Source organism: Vigna angularis, chromosome 9, assembly GCF_016808095.1.
Source record: "Vigna angularis cultivar LongXiaoDou No.4 chromosome 9, ASM1680809v1, whole genome shotgun sequence".
Taxonomy (NCBI): domain Eukaryota; kingdom Viridiplantae; phylum Streptophyta; class Magnoliopsida; order Fabales; family Fabaceae; genus Vigna; species Vigna angularis.
Genome location: NC_068978.1, coordinates 29,632,190 through 29,646,688, shown reverse-complemented (window position 1 = coordinate 29,646,688; position 14,499 = coordinate 29,632,190). Strand labels below are relative to the sequence as shown.

The 14,499-nt window shown below is 36.8% G+C and overlaps 1 protein-coding gene across 6 annotated transcripts in view; it reads right to left on the bottom strand.

Moving 5' to 3' along the window:
- LOC108347374 (uncharacterized) overlaps positions 1–14,499 on the bottom strand; it is a 47,266-nt gene that overhangs the window by 7,454 nt on the left and 25,313 nt on the right. For 5 of the 6 annotated variants that reach the window (XR_008245181.1, XM_052868194.1, XM_017586571.2 and 2 more), the window contains 9 exons: positions 12,878–13,107; positions 8,911–12,407; positions 8,749–8,837; positions 8,531–8,611; positions 7,697–7,768; positions 7,529–7,625; positions 7,305–7,359; positions 6,760–6,888; positions 6,551–6,668 (listed from right to left, as the gene is read on the bottom strand). Coding sequence is in view for 5 of the 6 variants with exons in the window: in XM_052868194.1 (XP_052724154.1) it covers positions 6,551–6,668; positions 6,760–6,888; positions 7,305–7,359; positions 7,529–7,625; positions 7,697–7,768; positions 8,531–8,611; positions 8,749–8,837; positions 8,911–12,407; positions 12,878–13,107 (4,368 nt within the window). In the remaining variant the exon portion in view is untranslated. The remainder of the gene's footprint in view (positions 1–6,550; positions 6,669–6,759; positions 6,889–7,304; positions 7,360–7,528; positions 7,626–7,696; positions 7,769–8,530; positions 8,612–8,748; positions 8,838–8,910; positions 12,408–12,877; positions 13,108–14,499) is intronic. The other variant, XM_017586570.2, reaches the window with a different exon arrangement.

The following is a 14,499-nucleotide window of genomic DNA, read 5'->3' as shown; positions in this document are numbered from 1 at the left end:
CCAAATCAGGGGGAGCCTTTCTCAGATCCTGAACGGTACAGAAGATTAGTTGGTAAATTAAACTATCTTACTGTTACGCGTCCTGACATTTCCTTCACAGTTAGTGTGGTGAGTCAATTTCTAAACTCCCCATGTGAAGACCATTGGGATGCAGTTGTTCGCATACTGAAGTATATTAAAGGATCACCCGGAAAAGGTTTGCTATATGGCCCTAACAACGATACAAAAATCGTTTGCTATTCAGATGCTGATTGGGCTGGTTCCCCTCCTGATAGGAGGTCTACTTCTGGATATTGTGTTTCTATTGGTGGCAATCTGATATCTTGGAAAAGTAAGAAGCAAAGTGTTGTGGCAAGGTCCAGCGCGGAAGCAGAATATAGAGCTATGGCATCAGCTACTTGCGAGCTTGTGTGGCTTAAACAATTACTTAGTGAATTGAAATTTGGAGATGTCACTCACATGACACTTATATGTGATAATCAAGCTGCTCTTCATATTAGCTCTAACCCTGTCTTCCATGAGAGAACCAAGCACATTAAAGTTAATTGTCATTTTATTAGAGAAAAAATCATATCCGAAGATATCAAGACTGAGTTCGTTAACTCAACCAACCAGTTGGCAGACATATTCACCAAGTCCTTACGAGGACCTAGAATTGACTATCTTTGTAACAAGCTTGGAACATATGATTTATATGCTCCAGCTTTAGGGGGAGTGTTAGATGTTAAGTTGTGTGTTTCTGTTAATTGGGCTTAGCCCATTCTGTATTTAGGGTTTAACCCTTATCTTACATTATAAATAAACTACCCTATGTGTATGCTAAACACATAAGGGAGATTTCTCCTAATCTTCTCTACTATTTCATAGTTCTCTTCAATAATTTGGTATCTAGAATTCCTCCCGAGGCAAATTGAAAAAGGGGAGTTTATGTCAAGCAACTACCTAGATTTATTGCCTAGGAAGGATCTGCATTTGCCAGAACACTCAATAAATCTCTGTATAGCTTAAAGTTGATGACCCTAGGCTTTGTTTTCCATCCTCAGCATTGCCAGTCAAATGTAGTGAAAAGATGTTCCACATTGTCTGGCAACACATAGGATGCTTCCCATAAGACCTGGAAATCCTCCACCCTTGAGTTTGACTTTAGTAGTGAGTTAGGCCCAACCAATAATGTATTCATACTTCAATTTGTATCACATATCTGTATCCAATACATTAGGATACTTTAATTATAGAAAAGTATATTTGCTTAGTGTATTGTGTGTCTAATGGAGACCACACAGTATGTATTTATACTAATTTACAGAATCACTTATAAATTTCCACCTAATAATTAGGAATCAATCATCCTAATTTCCTAGAATAATAGTTAATTCTCCACAAATATGTAACTAATTACATTCTAATACTCCCCCTCAAGTTAGAAGTTAGAGCATATATGTCATATGCACCAAGTTTGTTACAAATGTACTCAACCTGAGGGCCTCTAAGAGGCTTGGTGAACATGTCAGCTAACTGATTGCTAAAGTTGATCAAATAAGTAATGATTTCGCTAGAGAGCACCTTTTCTCTAACAAAGTGACAATCAATCTCAATGTATTTGGTTCCTTCATGGAATGACCAGGTTTGATGCAATGTGAAGTGTAGCATGATTGTCACAAATAAGCTTTGTTTCATGGATGTCCCCTATTTTTAGTTGTAGTAGTAGTTGCCTAAGCCACGTAAGCTCACAAGTGATTGTTGCCATAGCACGATTTCTGCTAATGCACTAGATCTAGCAACTATATTTTGCTTCTTGCTTCTCTCCATGAGATAGATTTCCTTAGATAAGAACACAGTACCCAAAAGTGGATCTTCTATTTGATGGTGATCTTGCCCAATCCACATCAAAGTAACAAGTGATCTTAGTATTTCTTGTCTTCATAGAATAATCCTCGTCCTAAAGCATTTTTTATGTATCGAAGAATAAATGTCACAACATCCCAATGGCTATAACAAGGGACATTTAGAAATTGGCTTACCACACTAACCACGAAAGTGATGTCAGATCTAATGAAGGTGATATATTCCCGGTCTTTCAATGGCTCCACCTCACCCAAAAGAAGCTTGATATTTGGATCCATAGGAGTATCACAAGGACAACAGTCAATCATACCAGTTTTAAGAGTATACTTGTGTTGATTAATGATAATTACAGATGCCTATGAAATATTTAAGAGAGCCCAAATCTTTAGTATGAAATTGTTGTGAAAGGTGCTCTGAGTTGTCGAATTCTAATCTCATCATCACCAGTAAGGACAATGTCATCAACATTGTTAAAATGTAATCAGTTGTTGCAGATTTGTAGGAAATTAACCGTTACATAATCTAGGTGTTAGAATATTTACCCTATTTATCATGATTATATTGTGTCTAGATTACCCTATTTATCATGATTATATTGTGTCTAGGTTACCCTATTTATCATGATTATATTGTGTCTAGGTTACCCTAATTATCATGTACTCTTGTATCAATTTATTTTTATAAATAGAAGATTATGAGAGGGATCAATTAAGCCCTCAAGAATTACTTTCAATCTCAAGTTGGTATCAGAGCAGGTTGTCTGAGTCTCTTCCTACTCGGTCTTTGTTGCCGCCGGTGGCCAGCGCCGCCACCAGCGGCCTTAAAAATTTCATCTTTTCTAAAATACCTAAATGAGCAGTTTCGTTCTGAATTTTGTCTAGTCTTCAAACCTTAGTTGTTGTCCGCAACTGTTAAGCATTGTTTGCCGCTGTCCGGCGCCGTTTGCCGCTGTCCAGGCGCCGTTTGCCGCTGTCCAGGCACTGTTTGCCGCTGTCCGGCACCGTTTGCCGCTGTCCAGGCACCGTTTTCCGCTGTCCAGGCACCGTTTTCCGCTGTCCAGGCGCTGTGTCGCTTTTTGACATCGTTTGTCGTTGTCTGGTGCCATTTGTCGTTGTCCATCTAGCACTGTTTTGCCACTATGAGGAGTTGTAGAAGTTTGTCACCATCAACTTTTGTTCCCGACGTCGTTCGTCATTGTCTGCCGCTATCCGTTGTTTCCCACCGTCCGCAGCTGTACGCTGCCGACCACCGTCCGCTGCCAACCATCGTCTATTGTCCTCTGTTGCCATCTGCTGCCACAGTTTAGTCCAACGACTAGTGATCTGGATCGTCTCCTTGAGCGAGAGGGCTAGTTCTCATCTAGGCGCCGCCATGTGCGCCACATTTGTCCGACGTTCGCCTCCGCCATTGTCACATTTTCTCTGGCGAAGTTAGGGGTTTTGTGCGTCTCGAGGAGTGCGACCCATCCCTAGTCGTTGCCTCATTCTCATCTTGTCACGCACGACTTCTCTCCGATAAGCTTCCGGCGCTTGTTTGTCACACGCCACCTTTCTGGTGTCGGAATCACAAGGCGTCACTGTCGTTCGTCTCGCTCGACCAAATAAAAAAAAAAAACTCTCTATTTCAGCATTATACCTCTGTTTCAGCATTGTTCCTTATCCTCCTTTCATAATATTTGTTTAGCTTTGCGTATTGTAGCAGCTGTGATGTTCCTGATGGCTTGTGTCATTTATTTACAAGTCTCCAAGGAGAGTCAGTGCTATTAGTTGGTTAACACCAAGGAATTTCAACACCTAAGTCATAGGTTGAAGGTTCCTCATGGCATGAGGGGGAGTGTTAGAATATTTCCATTCTTATCACAGTGAAGCTGGAAAATCATCATATACAAACATATCTTGGTAAGCTCGATCACTTAATTGATGATTTTGAGTCATTGATGCCTTTCACTAATAATCATACAAACATGCTGAACAACGTGGCAAGTTTTTTATGGTTTCCTCCAGAGTTTGACTCTATCCACAATCAAATCTTATTTGGCACAGTTGTTCCATCTAACAACACCGTTAGTGAACAATTAATTTGCCTCTTTGTTCCTCACATGTTTGATCAATCTCATGTACCTCAAACTAACTCCTCTGCTTTTTAGCCCCAATCTTCCTACAGGGGGGACGAAGTGGAAAATGTGGTGAACGCCCTCATTGCAATTTTTGTCAACGGTATGGTCATACTGAGGAAGAATGTCGTACAAAAATACCACAACAACATAAGACAACTAATATTGCTCAGGTCAATTCTCCAAAACCATCTGATGAGATTTCAAGTTCCGTTGTGTTGGAAATCCTACATTGACTAAACATAAGACTAATTTAAAATATATAAGTACAAACCTCACATTCCAAGCCGGTTTTGTGGGATTGAGTTAGACTTAAAGTCCACTTCTTAACATGGTATCAGAGTCTGATTAGAGCCTATCCTAGCGATATTTGTTGTTTGATGGACCTATTGTTTCACCTGCTATCGGACCGCTACTGGACCACTGGACCACTCACTAATGTCTAGTCTCACGCTCGAGATGTATATACCTCAGCATGAGGTGGGGGGGGGGGGGGGGGGGTGTTGAAAGTCCCACATCAACTAGAGATAAGGCCAATCTATAATATATAAGTGGGTGCAAACCTCACCTTCGAAGTCGGTTTTGTGGAGTTGAGTTAGGCTTAAAGTCCACTTCTTAACACGTTGATTCCTATAATGAGTTCCTCCAATACAAGGCAGCCACACAACCTGTCGCCGTTGTTGCTCAGTCTGGTAATCTTGTAGCCTATATTTCTCAGTCCCTCCTCCCTTGGACCTTGGATTCTTAACTCTGTGCATTTGACCATATGTTTGGTAACAAGTTCCTTTTCTCTCAATTGACTTATTTGGATTCTTTACCCTTTGTTACTATGGCAAATGGCTCTCAAATGGAAGTTAATGGCATTGGTCAAACAATCTAATCTTACCCTAGATTTTGAGCTATTTATTCCTGAGTGTCTTTTAAATTTAATCTCCATAAGCAAGCTCACTCACCAAAAATTACTCTATCCTTTTTACTAATAATTTTGTTCTTGTTCAAGATCAACATACTGGAAAGACGATTGGAGCAGAACATTAGTCTCAACAATTACACTATCGGTCACAATCGGTTGCTTGTATCTCCACTACATCTCAAGCACTTGAACATTAATGCTTAAGTCATCCTAGTCTACCAAAATGTGTCTCATGCTTCCTAATACGTCTCACAGTTCATCTTTTCAATGCAAGTCTCGTCAGTTAGGAAAACACACTCGTCATATATATGGTACTCGAGTTAATAAAGTGCTTTGTCACCTTTTGCCTTAGTTCACCTGATATTTGGGGTCCTAGTTATGTTTGTTCTACTTTGTGTTTTTATTACTTAGCTACTTTCATGGAGGATTTCTCCTAATGTACTTGGTTATTTTTTAATGAAAGATCGTTTTGATGTTTTTTCTATATCTCTATGTTTCTCAACTGAAATTCAAAATCAATTTGGCACCTCTATTAAAATTTTACGCACTGACAATGCTCGTGATTCTTCCCAATTTCAGTATTTTCTGAGTTAACACAGTATCCTCTATCAAACATCTCGCTCTCACACACCCAACAAATCAGTGTCGCCGAAAGAAAGAACCGACACTTGGTTGAAACTGTCTGTACCCTTCTTGTTCACCAAAATATTCCTCTTCGCTTGTGGGGAGATGTTGTTCTAACATGTTATTTGATCAACTACATGCCTTCCATCGTCCTTAATAATCAAGTTCCTTACTCTCTCTTACATCCAACACAAGATCTTAACTCCATTATCTTTACTGTAAAATGTATTATAACATTAACTGGGTTTCCTCTGGAGAGAGGACCCAAACAACATACAACTTTATGGTTATTAGAGAGAACCAAACTCTCCCTCCCTAACCTTCACAAGTTACAAAATAAAGATAGTAATTGCTAAAACTATCCATTCTAACTTTATAGAAGTCAGATGCAACTAACTACAGATAAGTAACGACCTTACAATAAAATAAACCATACAGTTTTCCTTCAACTGTAAACCTTCCCTTTGAACCTATCAACTTTCTTGGCTTTGTTCCATACATCATAACAAGTAGTAAAAGTGTGGTATTGAGGCTGCAATTTGACATTAATGGAGAACCAGAGAACACAAAGAAGCATTAGTTTGCACTTGATAATTGGGTTAATGTAATGCTGGTCTCAGTGTAAATGGGGATTAGGAATAACCAAGCAACCTACATATATCTTGAAATTATTACAAGGACCGAGCATATTGAAATTTTCTCCAACTGAACTGGTGATTCAGTGGTTGAGCCTATACAAATTGCGACTCACATTTAAAATCTAATGACAGATTGTTTACTAAATGGTCCTTGCCTCAGCTATGTTTGAAACTACATGCCAACTTCAATAGTCTCTCTAGAATATTAAGTTTAGTAAGTCTTAATGTGCTGGGTTAAATAACTTAGGAGTTTAAATAATTGTATGAATCAGTATATCAGTATTACATGTTTACATCACGTTTAACAATAACAACTCCCGTAGTGGGATTACGAGTTTAAATAATTGTATGAATCAGTATATCAGTATTACATGTTTACATCACGTTTAACAATAACAACTCCCGTAGTGGGATTACCTGTGTTTGCCTCTCCTTCTCCATGTCCAGATTGTAACGCAATTCCTTTGTTTTAGCACGCTCTATTTCTAGCAATCTTTGTCTTTCCAACTCCTTTTCCATTTCAACTGTTCTTTCCCTGTTGAATAGTTACTAAAATCCTCAACTTCCAGTAAAAATATCAAAACAATACAATATCAAGCACCAAAATACTCAACAAGAGCTAAAACCTATCAAGTTCTTGTAGAAGTTCTGCTTCCCGTACAGCCGCTTCTTCCAAATGTTTTTGACGGGCTTGTCTCATAAGTAGTTTCTTTTGCCTACGGGCTGCAATATCTTCTTTAAGTTTGGACTTTTCTCTGATAACATAATATAAAAAAGTTTCAAATACTTTGCCACATTCCTCAACAGCATAAATGGTTAAGATTTCAAAAAAGGTGAGAGACCGAAAAGAAAGATAACGTTTAAAACACACACAGACAACAAAAATTGACAGTAACCCCATAGTTGCCAATGATTTCAACCAATCATAAAATGATTCAAGCTTAAAGACGAGCAAACCCTACAAATCAAACCATCAAGAAGAAAATACTTCTACAGGGAGATTTACAGAATAGCTCATACTTAAAAGCATACCCTCTAAATCAAGCCATGCAAGAGAAAATATTTCAAATATAAAACCGAAAGTGAGTAAATCTACAGGGTTTCTACAATTAGCATTATTTTCCAAGAGGATGTTTACTACTGGTTGAAAGAGAAAACTACAACCACTTACAGGGAATGGATGCACTCTTTGATTTGCTGAAGCCTTGAGACATCCTTTTTGTTGGCTGTAAAGTTCAAATTTATAAATCAAATTTGAAGGAGGGAGGAAGATTTTCAGCAACTATAACAATGAAGAAGTTACAAGACAACAATAAAAAAGTGTATGAAGACTTTTGTGTCACTTGGTTATAAGAATCAATATGTACTAGACCAAAATGTACTAAAGGGGTAAACCTGGAATCTGACTCAATTCTTTGGAATCCTCCATTCTTCCTGGTAATGAATGTTCCTTTCGTATAATGTCTAGCTCCAACTCAGCCTCCTCGAGCTCCTAGAAAGTATTCAAAGATATGTAACTAATCATATAAATAACAAATGCATTTAGCCAATGATCACACGTACCATATCATCTTGCTCGATCTTCCATGAGAATAAATCAAAATATGAGTGCACTGCTGTTAAATTGCCAAGTACCTGTTGCAAACTTAATATATTAAGAAAATATGACATAAAACAGTTGCCGAAAATTTGGCTACTATGACCAACCAGGATGCATACCAGCTGAAAATAGTATAAACGGATGACCAATTCACATAAATTTTAGTATAAATAGATTGAAATACTTCGTTACCCAATTGAAAAAATATAATATTTTCACTACATGTTCAGAGACCCTTGCATGAATCATAAGTTATATACCAACAGCAGTGCAAATTTAATTGTACTTCCAAGTTTACAAAAGAAAAATGTCTGAAAGTTGTGTTGTATATTCAACCTCGTACAATTGGTTTGTAAGTAAAGTTTGCATCCACTTATATAATAATATTTGACCATATCTCAAACTGGAATCTCAACCAATATATTCATTGTCTACAGTCGTTTTATGATATATCAGGGTACAATAGAATCAATCATAAATGCATACAAATAAATCAAATCCCTTAATTGTGGTAACTGCATCCATAATTTCTAGTTAATAGCTATTCACATATTAAACATGTGTTAAATACGCTATCTGACACATTAAAATCAAAACAAAGAATAGTAATTTTGGTTTATTCACTCAGAGTCCACAAACTAGGGAAGGATTAGATATTACGTGACAATAAATTTATAAGCAGCTATACACTATACGTTGCAAACAAAATTTGGACATACTGCTTATTTGGACATACGTTGCTAACACTATAAGCAGCTATACACTATATGATTATTTTAAGTATATTACATTATTACCTGATTAATAGATTCACGTGTATTAGCAAAGTCTGGGTCATACTGCTTTGAAGAATACGAAGAAAGCACTTCTTTCAGGGCCTTGCATAGAATCGTAATTTTAGAATTCATTGAGATAAGATAAAACAAAATACAAAATTATGCTATGGACGGGAAAAGGATTTAATGGTTTTTTTGTTGAAACTGGCATGAATGACTAGTTTCATTACAGAAGATACCTCTTTGGCTTCATCTCCTTCATCCCTCAATCTACACAGGACTTGACATGTCCTCTTTTCAAGGTCTCCGAGCTTGCCATCTGGAAAAGCTAGAAGGTGTATAATATAATCCAAATTTCTAGTACGCCATTTCATACAGACAGCAAGGATAAAGATCAATACCATGTTTTGTAGACCCCAAAGTTTCAATATTTTCCCATAAATTTTGAGGAATCAAAGAAATATCTTCAGCTGGTGAGTACAAGCAGGCATAAGCAATAAGAGTTAATGAAAGTTGCAGGAAAGGACCATCTTGAGATGCTTTTGCATTACACAAATAACATATGCCATCAGCTGCCACAAGAAAAGATTGCAAGTGATGGCGCTCAGCAAATGGAATGTAATTTGAAAGAAGTGCCATCGCATGAACCCTTAAATGTACTGACAAATCAGATGAGGCCAGTACAACAACTTCATCCCAAGTACTAGAAACCAGACGAGATAAAACATAATCAGGAATGGATAAAACTAACTTATTTGGAATGAAGTCAGAGCAAATTTTAGAGTTCATCACAGCTCTTTCTCCATTCGTACACTGGCCAAGAAGTATTCCCAAATGCTTAACTGCTATAAAACGTTGCTCAGGTTCGGCATGGACCAGCAGTGTACAAAATAGGTCAATAAGAGGAACTTCACTTTCTTGACTGTTATAGATGCCTCTAGCAATTAAAGAAGTTAACCACTTATCACTCTGCACACGCCAAGAGATTTTTGGCGCACAGCAAGAAACATTTTTTATTGTGGAACAGATGATGCCTACCACACCATCCAGGGAAAAGCTATATGGTACTCCAAGTAAACAATCAAGCATCAAGCAAGAAACTTCCCAGCAACTGCTTTCTTGAAGCATAACAGCCAATTCACAAAGGCCTTGAAGACCAATTCTCCAATGAAGTGTGAGCATGTCAGATGACTCGATTGAAGAATTTTGATCATCTTCAGCTTTATGAAACTTTTGAGAAACTGATGTCAAACATTTTGAAAAGACATAGCATTCGGCTGATGCTATTGATACTTTTCTACTTATTTGAGGATGAAGATTCCAACAGCGCTCAATAGCTGGATTAAGGTTTGAAATGAGACCCTCTATGTCCTTACAAAATCCTTCTAAATAATCAGAAGGTAAGTCACAATGACCAACATCAGCAATAGAGTTGTTACTATCTACATTATGAACATCACTCTCATAAACAATGAGACAGACATCACTAAGAAACCATGAATTTGGTTTTAAGTTATCTTCAAAAAGTCCATCACCATTTGCATGAGGATAGGGGGATAGCTGAAGAGGAACCACACCCAATTCTTTTAAGTTATTCAGTAATAGTAATTTGCAATTATCCATAACACATTGAAATGCACTGAGATAATCAAAGAAAAAAGTTGTTGGGGAAAAAGCCGGAAAGTTTGCCAGATTTAATAAAGACTGCAAAAACTCCCTCCTATATCGAATAGATAAATCAGGAAAGATTGATGCCAAAATAAAAATAGCCAGTGCTGTATTGTATCCTTTATCTTCAGAATTGTGCTCGACCTCACTCTTTTGTTTTATTTTCATGAGAAGAGTGTTAAAGCACAATTCCTCAAAATTCAGACAAGAATCACCGTCCAATAAATTTTCATCATGAGAAATCTTGGACAAAGAATAAGAAAGGATAGGTTTCAACAAACGCAAAACAGAATCAAGAAATGACACATCACAGTATGTAGAACTTGAGAGTGACACGAGCACTTGAACTAGCTTGGGAGCCTCAGGAACCATAGCTTCCATGTGTTCAACTATAATAGCTTCAAGTATATAAAGGATTATCGCTCTGGCATTCTTAGCATTATAACCTTTTAAATGATCACTTCCAATTGAAGAAGCAAAAGAAAATGGCCACAAACACAACTCTGAAAACCAACACAAAACATCAGGCACCAGAATGGAAGGAACAGATCTCAGCTGCAAACCAACAGCTTCTAGAATGGCTTCTCCAAAAGATTTGAATTTCCTTTTCATATTAGGAAAGAACTTCCAGAGTTCCGGATATATTGCACAAAAGGATCGTTCCTCATCACATTGATTACCTCGTTCAAACTCTGTTTTAGCAGAACTGTTTTCAACCTGTGAATCATCAACTTTTAGCTCTTCATACTTTTTACTCACAACATCATCAACAACAGCTAGGTCATCAGCAAAAATGGATAGTAAATATGTCAGCTGAGACAGATCAAATGCAAGGAAAATGTGGTCTTTCAAATACTGTTTTGCATTACGAGATATTGCCATCCAACCAAGAAATCTAACCAAAGGGTATAAAGAACCAGAAAAATGAGAAATTCTCTTCATCCATGCTGAAGAAGGAATTAAATTTCCACACAAGTAATTATTTTGTATATTATTTCCAAAATGATGCTCTTCACCTCCACCACTTGCTGCGATTACCAATCTCTGTAGCAGTAACCAACGTCGCTCTACCCCTTTCATTCTTTCCTGTGTTGAATACAAACTACTTTCCTTCAGCTGGTGATGAAAAGATGCCAGCAGCCTGTTCAAGTCTTCAGCATATTTTATAATGATATCAATCACATGTTCTGGAGGACAATATAATTTAGTGCCAGTGTGCAAAAAGTACACAAGACTCTGCAGGAGAATTTCATGCATTGAGATTTGGTCTCCCTGCAACCGTTGGATCAAAAAATTACATAGTAGGGCTTGGTTTTGTCGAACCAAGGTTAGAGCATCAGCATATTGTACATCTAGGGGAGACAGTTTTATAATCTGTTCATCAAAACCTTCAGCAGAATAAGGACCAATTTCTCCACCAGATACTCTTACGTTATATTTCCTGTCCAATTCAGCAGCCTCAAGCAGTATCTGAAAAACAAGTTTATCTCTTTTTCTCTCTATATGTGCAATAGTGTCTAGATTAGGTTTATTCTTTCCAGAAGTTCTTTTCACTTTAGCTTTATCACGAGGATGCGCTGTTTTACATTCATTAATGTTCAACAAGTCAGTAAGTTTTGAAGAGGCTCCAATAGAAGAAATAAAATAAGGATTTACATGACATTCGGCAGCTAACAACAGAGCATCAATTGCAGCATCATGGCTTTCAATAGTAACATCACTCTGAGAATGCAAATCTAAAGCCAGGCGTCTAAACTCAGAAGCACGAAGTTCAGAATCATTATAGTTCAGAAGTTGGAAATAATCTGCCTGCACGTTGAAGTATTCAAAACCAAGGCCAGCATCCAAGATATTAGTAAGAAAATGATCGGTGGAATGTTTCTCAGCCATGTTTTTCGATTCCAAGTTCATATCCCCAATGCTAGAAATAGAGCTATTTTGCTTAGGAACATTAGAGAAATTTGTCAAGGTCATACTCTGCAGCTCGGGTGGGGAAAAAAGTAGACTACGATCTTCAGCAGAATCAGATTTTCCTGCTGCTTCTGAAACATCTGTTTTTCCATCAGAATCATCTTGACCAATTGACTTAGAAAAAGTACCTCCACCATTAATGCCAGAGGAAAGAGGTGAAATAGATGCAGTTTCATGGTCAGTTGGTCGTAAAACTGACTTGCAAAGGTCAACATCAGGTGGCAAACACATGTGCGGTTCCAATATTGATAGAAGCACACTGCAGATATAAAGTAAATGTGTAAAACTAAAGAAATCTGCTTAGTTTCTAAGAATTTATTATTATTAAACTTGGTACATCAATGGAATGGACAATTAACTTGTCTTGTTAGTTTTTAGTTATTAAAAAGAACTATCATAGTCACAAAGAGATCCACATGCATTTTATCTGGGCATTGAAGATTTTTATATAAATTATTATTATTTCTCTATCTACCTGATGTACACATATACATATAAAAGTCTTAAAAGAAGCTTAATCCTAATTCTTGGTTGCAACATGTTTACCCATTTATATACATGTAAAGCTATTGTTTATTAATGGGAATAAGCTACAAATAATAAAATATTTACTTTTGGTTTATCTTCCATGTAAATAGATATAAAAGATAAGCCACAAGATAAATTTTCTATCCAAAATATCAACTATATTTTCTACAGTACAGTACAGCACAGTAAGTGACGCCATACCTAGGAGCCACAGATCCATTCCTCCATTCTGATTCCAACGAAGGTAGGACAGCTGGCTTTCGTACAGCAGAACGGATGATATTTAGAGCAATTGTACAATTCTGTTCTTGCTTTTCTGGAAATGAGGAAGCTAAATCTCCAAATGCTATTTTGCTTTTTGACACAGCTATTGCAGGATCAAGAAAAGGATCCAGCATCTCAACAAGAAAGAGGATTTTGAGTTTAACTTCCTGGAGAGACATTAAATAGTTTTAAAATTAGTTGGGTCTTTTTTGTTTGTTAGGAAAAATGAAAAGCAACAACTTCACAGATAAAGCACTAAATTATTCATCATTCATATCCAGCAAATCAATAAGGACAAAATGTAAAGATAATGAAATTCTAAAAGACAAAAGTTATTGGCCAATGAGATGTTTATACTACTTACAACTCTCTGTTGAAGTTTACAGAGACGAGAGACAGAACTGAAGAAAGAAAATTTGATTTCTTATTCCATTTAGAATTCTGTTACAACAAATATTATATACCTACAGGTAGCTTGATCTACAAGGAACAGAAACAGTTACAGCCAGCAACCACAAACATGTTAGCTCACTGAACTAACTGTTTGCACTACAAGGAACAGAAACAGTAGCTGCCAGTGTCACCATATCAGCTGGCTGGACCAAACTAAATCAATACGAAATTCACACTCAATGGTGGTTGTTAGATATATTAGATATATTAGATTATTAAATATCTTAGATAGATATCTTACCTTTATTTTTTATCTTCAACTCATACTCTTTAAATTCATGGTGAGGTTCCTCAATATTTTTTGGCATGACGTTATTCTTACTACATCTGATCTCATTAATTGCATGTTGTCTTCGGTTTTAGATAATAAAATACCTCATTCTATTTTATTTTCTCATGAACTTCATCCCTTACCTCTAAAAGTTTTTAGGTCTACATGTTTTGTTCATAGTTTTAGTCCTGGTATTGAAAGTTATTACTGGATCACAAAAAGGATACAAGTGTTTTTCTCCTTCTCTTATATGCTAATTTGTTTATATCGATGCCACCTTCAATAAGTCTTTTTTTTACTTCAAATATCATTGTTCTTCTTATATGTCTTCATCTAAAGTGAATATTCCTAATACAGTCAATATTCCCGTTATTTGTGGTCCTCCAGTTGTGCCTTGTCCACTGTCAGAATCTTCACCACCACTTCAAGTTTATAATTGCAAATAGTGTTCTCAACACCCACTATGTGACTCAAATCAAGTACCAACTACTTGTCTCCTCTAGCTCCAATAACTGAGTATGACCTTCCAATTGTCCTCCGAAAAGGTATACATTATACCCGTAATCCCTCTTCACAATATATTGTTTTAAGTTATTGTGAGAAATGGAGAGGATTAGGAGAAAATATCCCCTTGTGTATTGAATACACTAAGGGTAGTTTTATTTATAGTGAAACATAAGGGCCAATGCCCTTAATACAGAATGGGCTAAGCCCAACTAACAGAAAATAAATCCTTAACATCTAACACTCCCCCTCAAGCTGGAGTATATAAATCATATGTTCCAAGCTTGTTACAAAGATAATCAATTCTAGGTCCTCGTAAGGACTTAGTGAA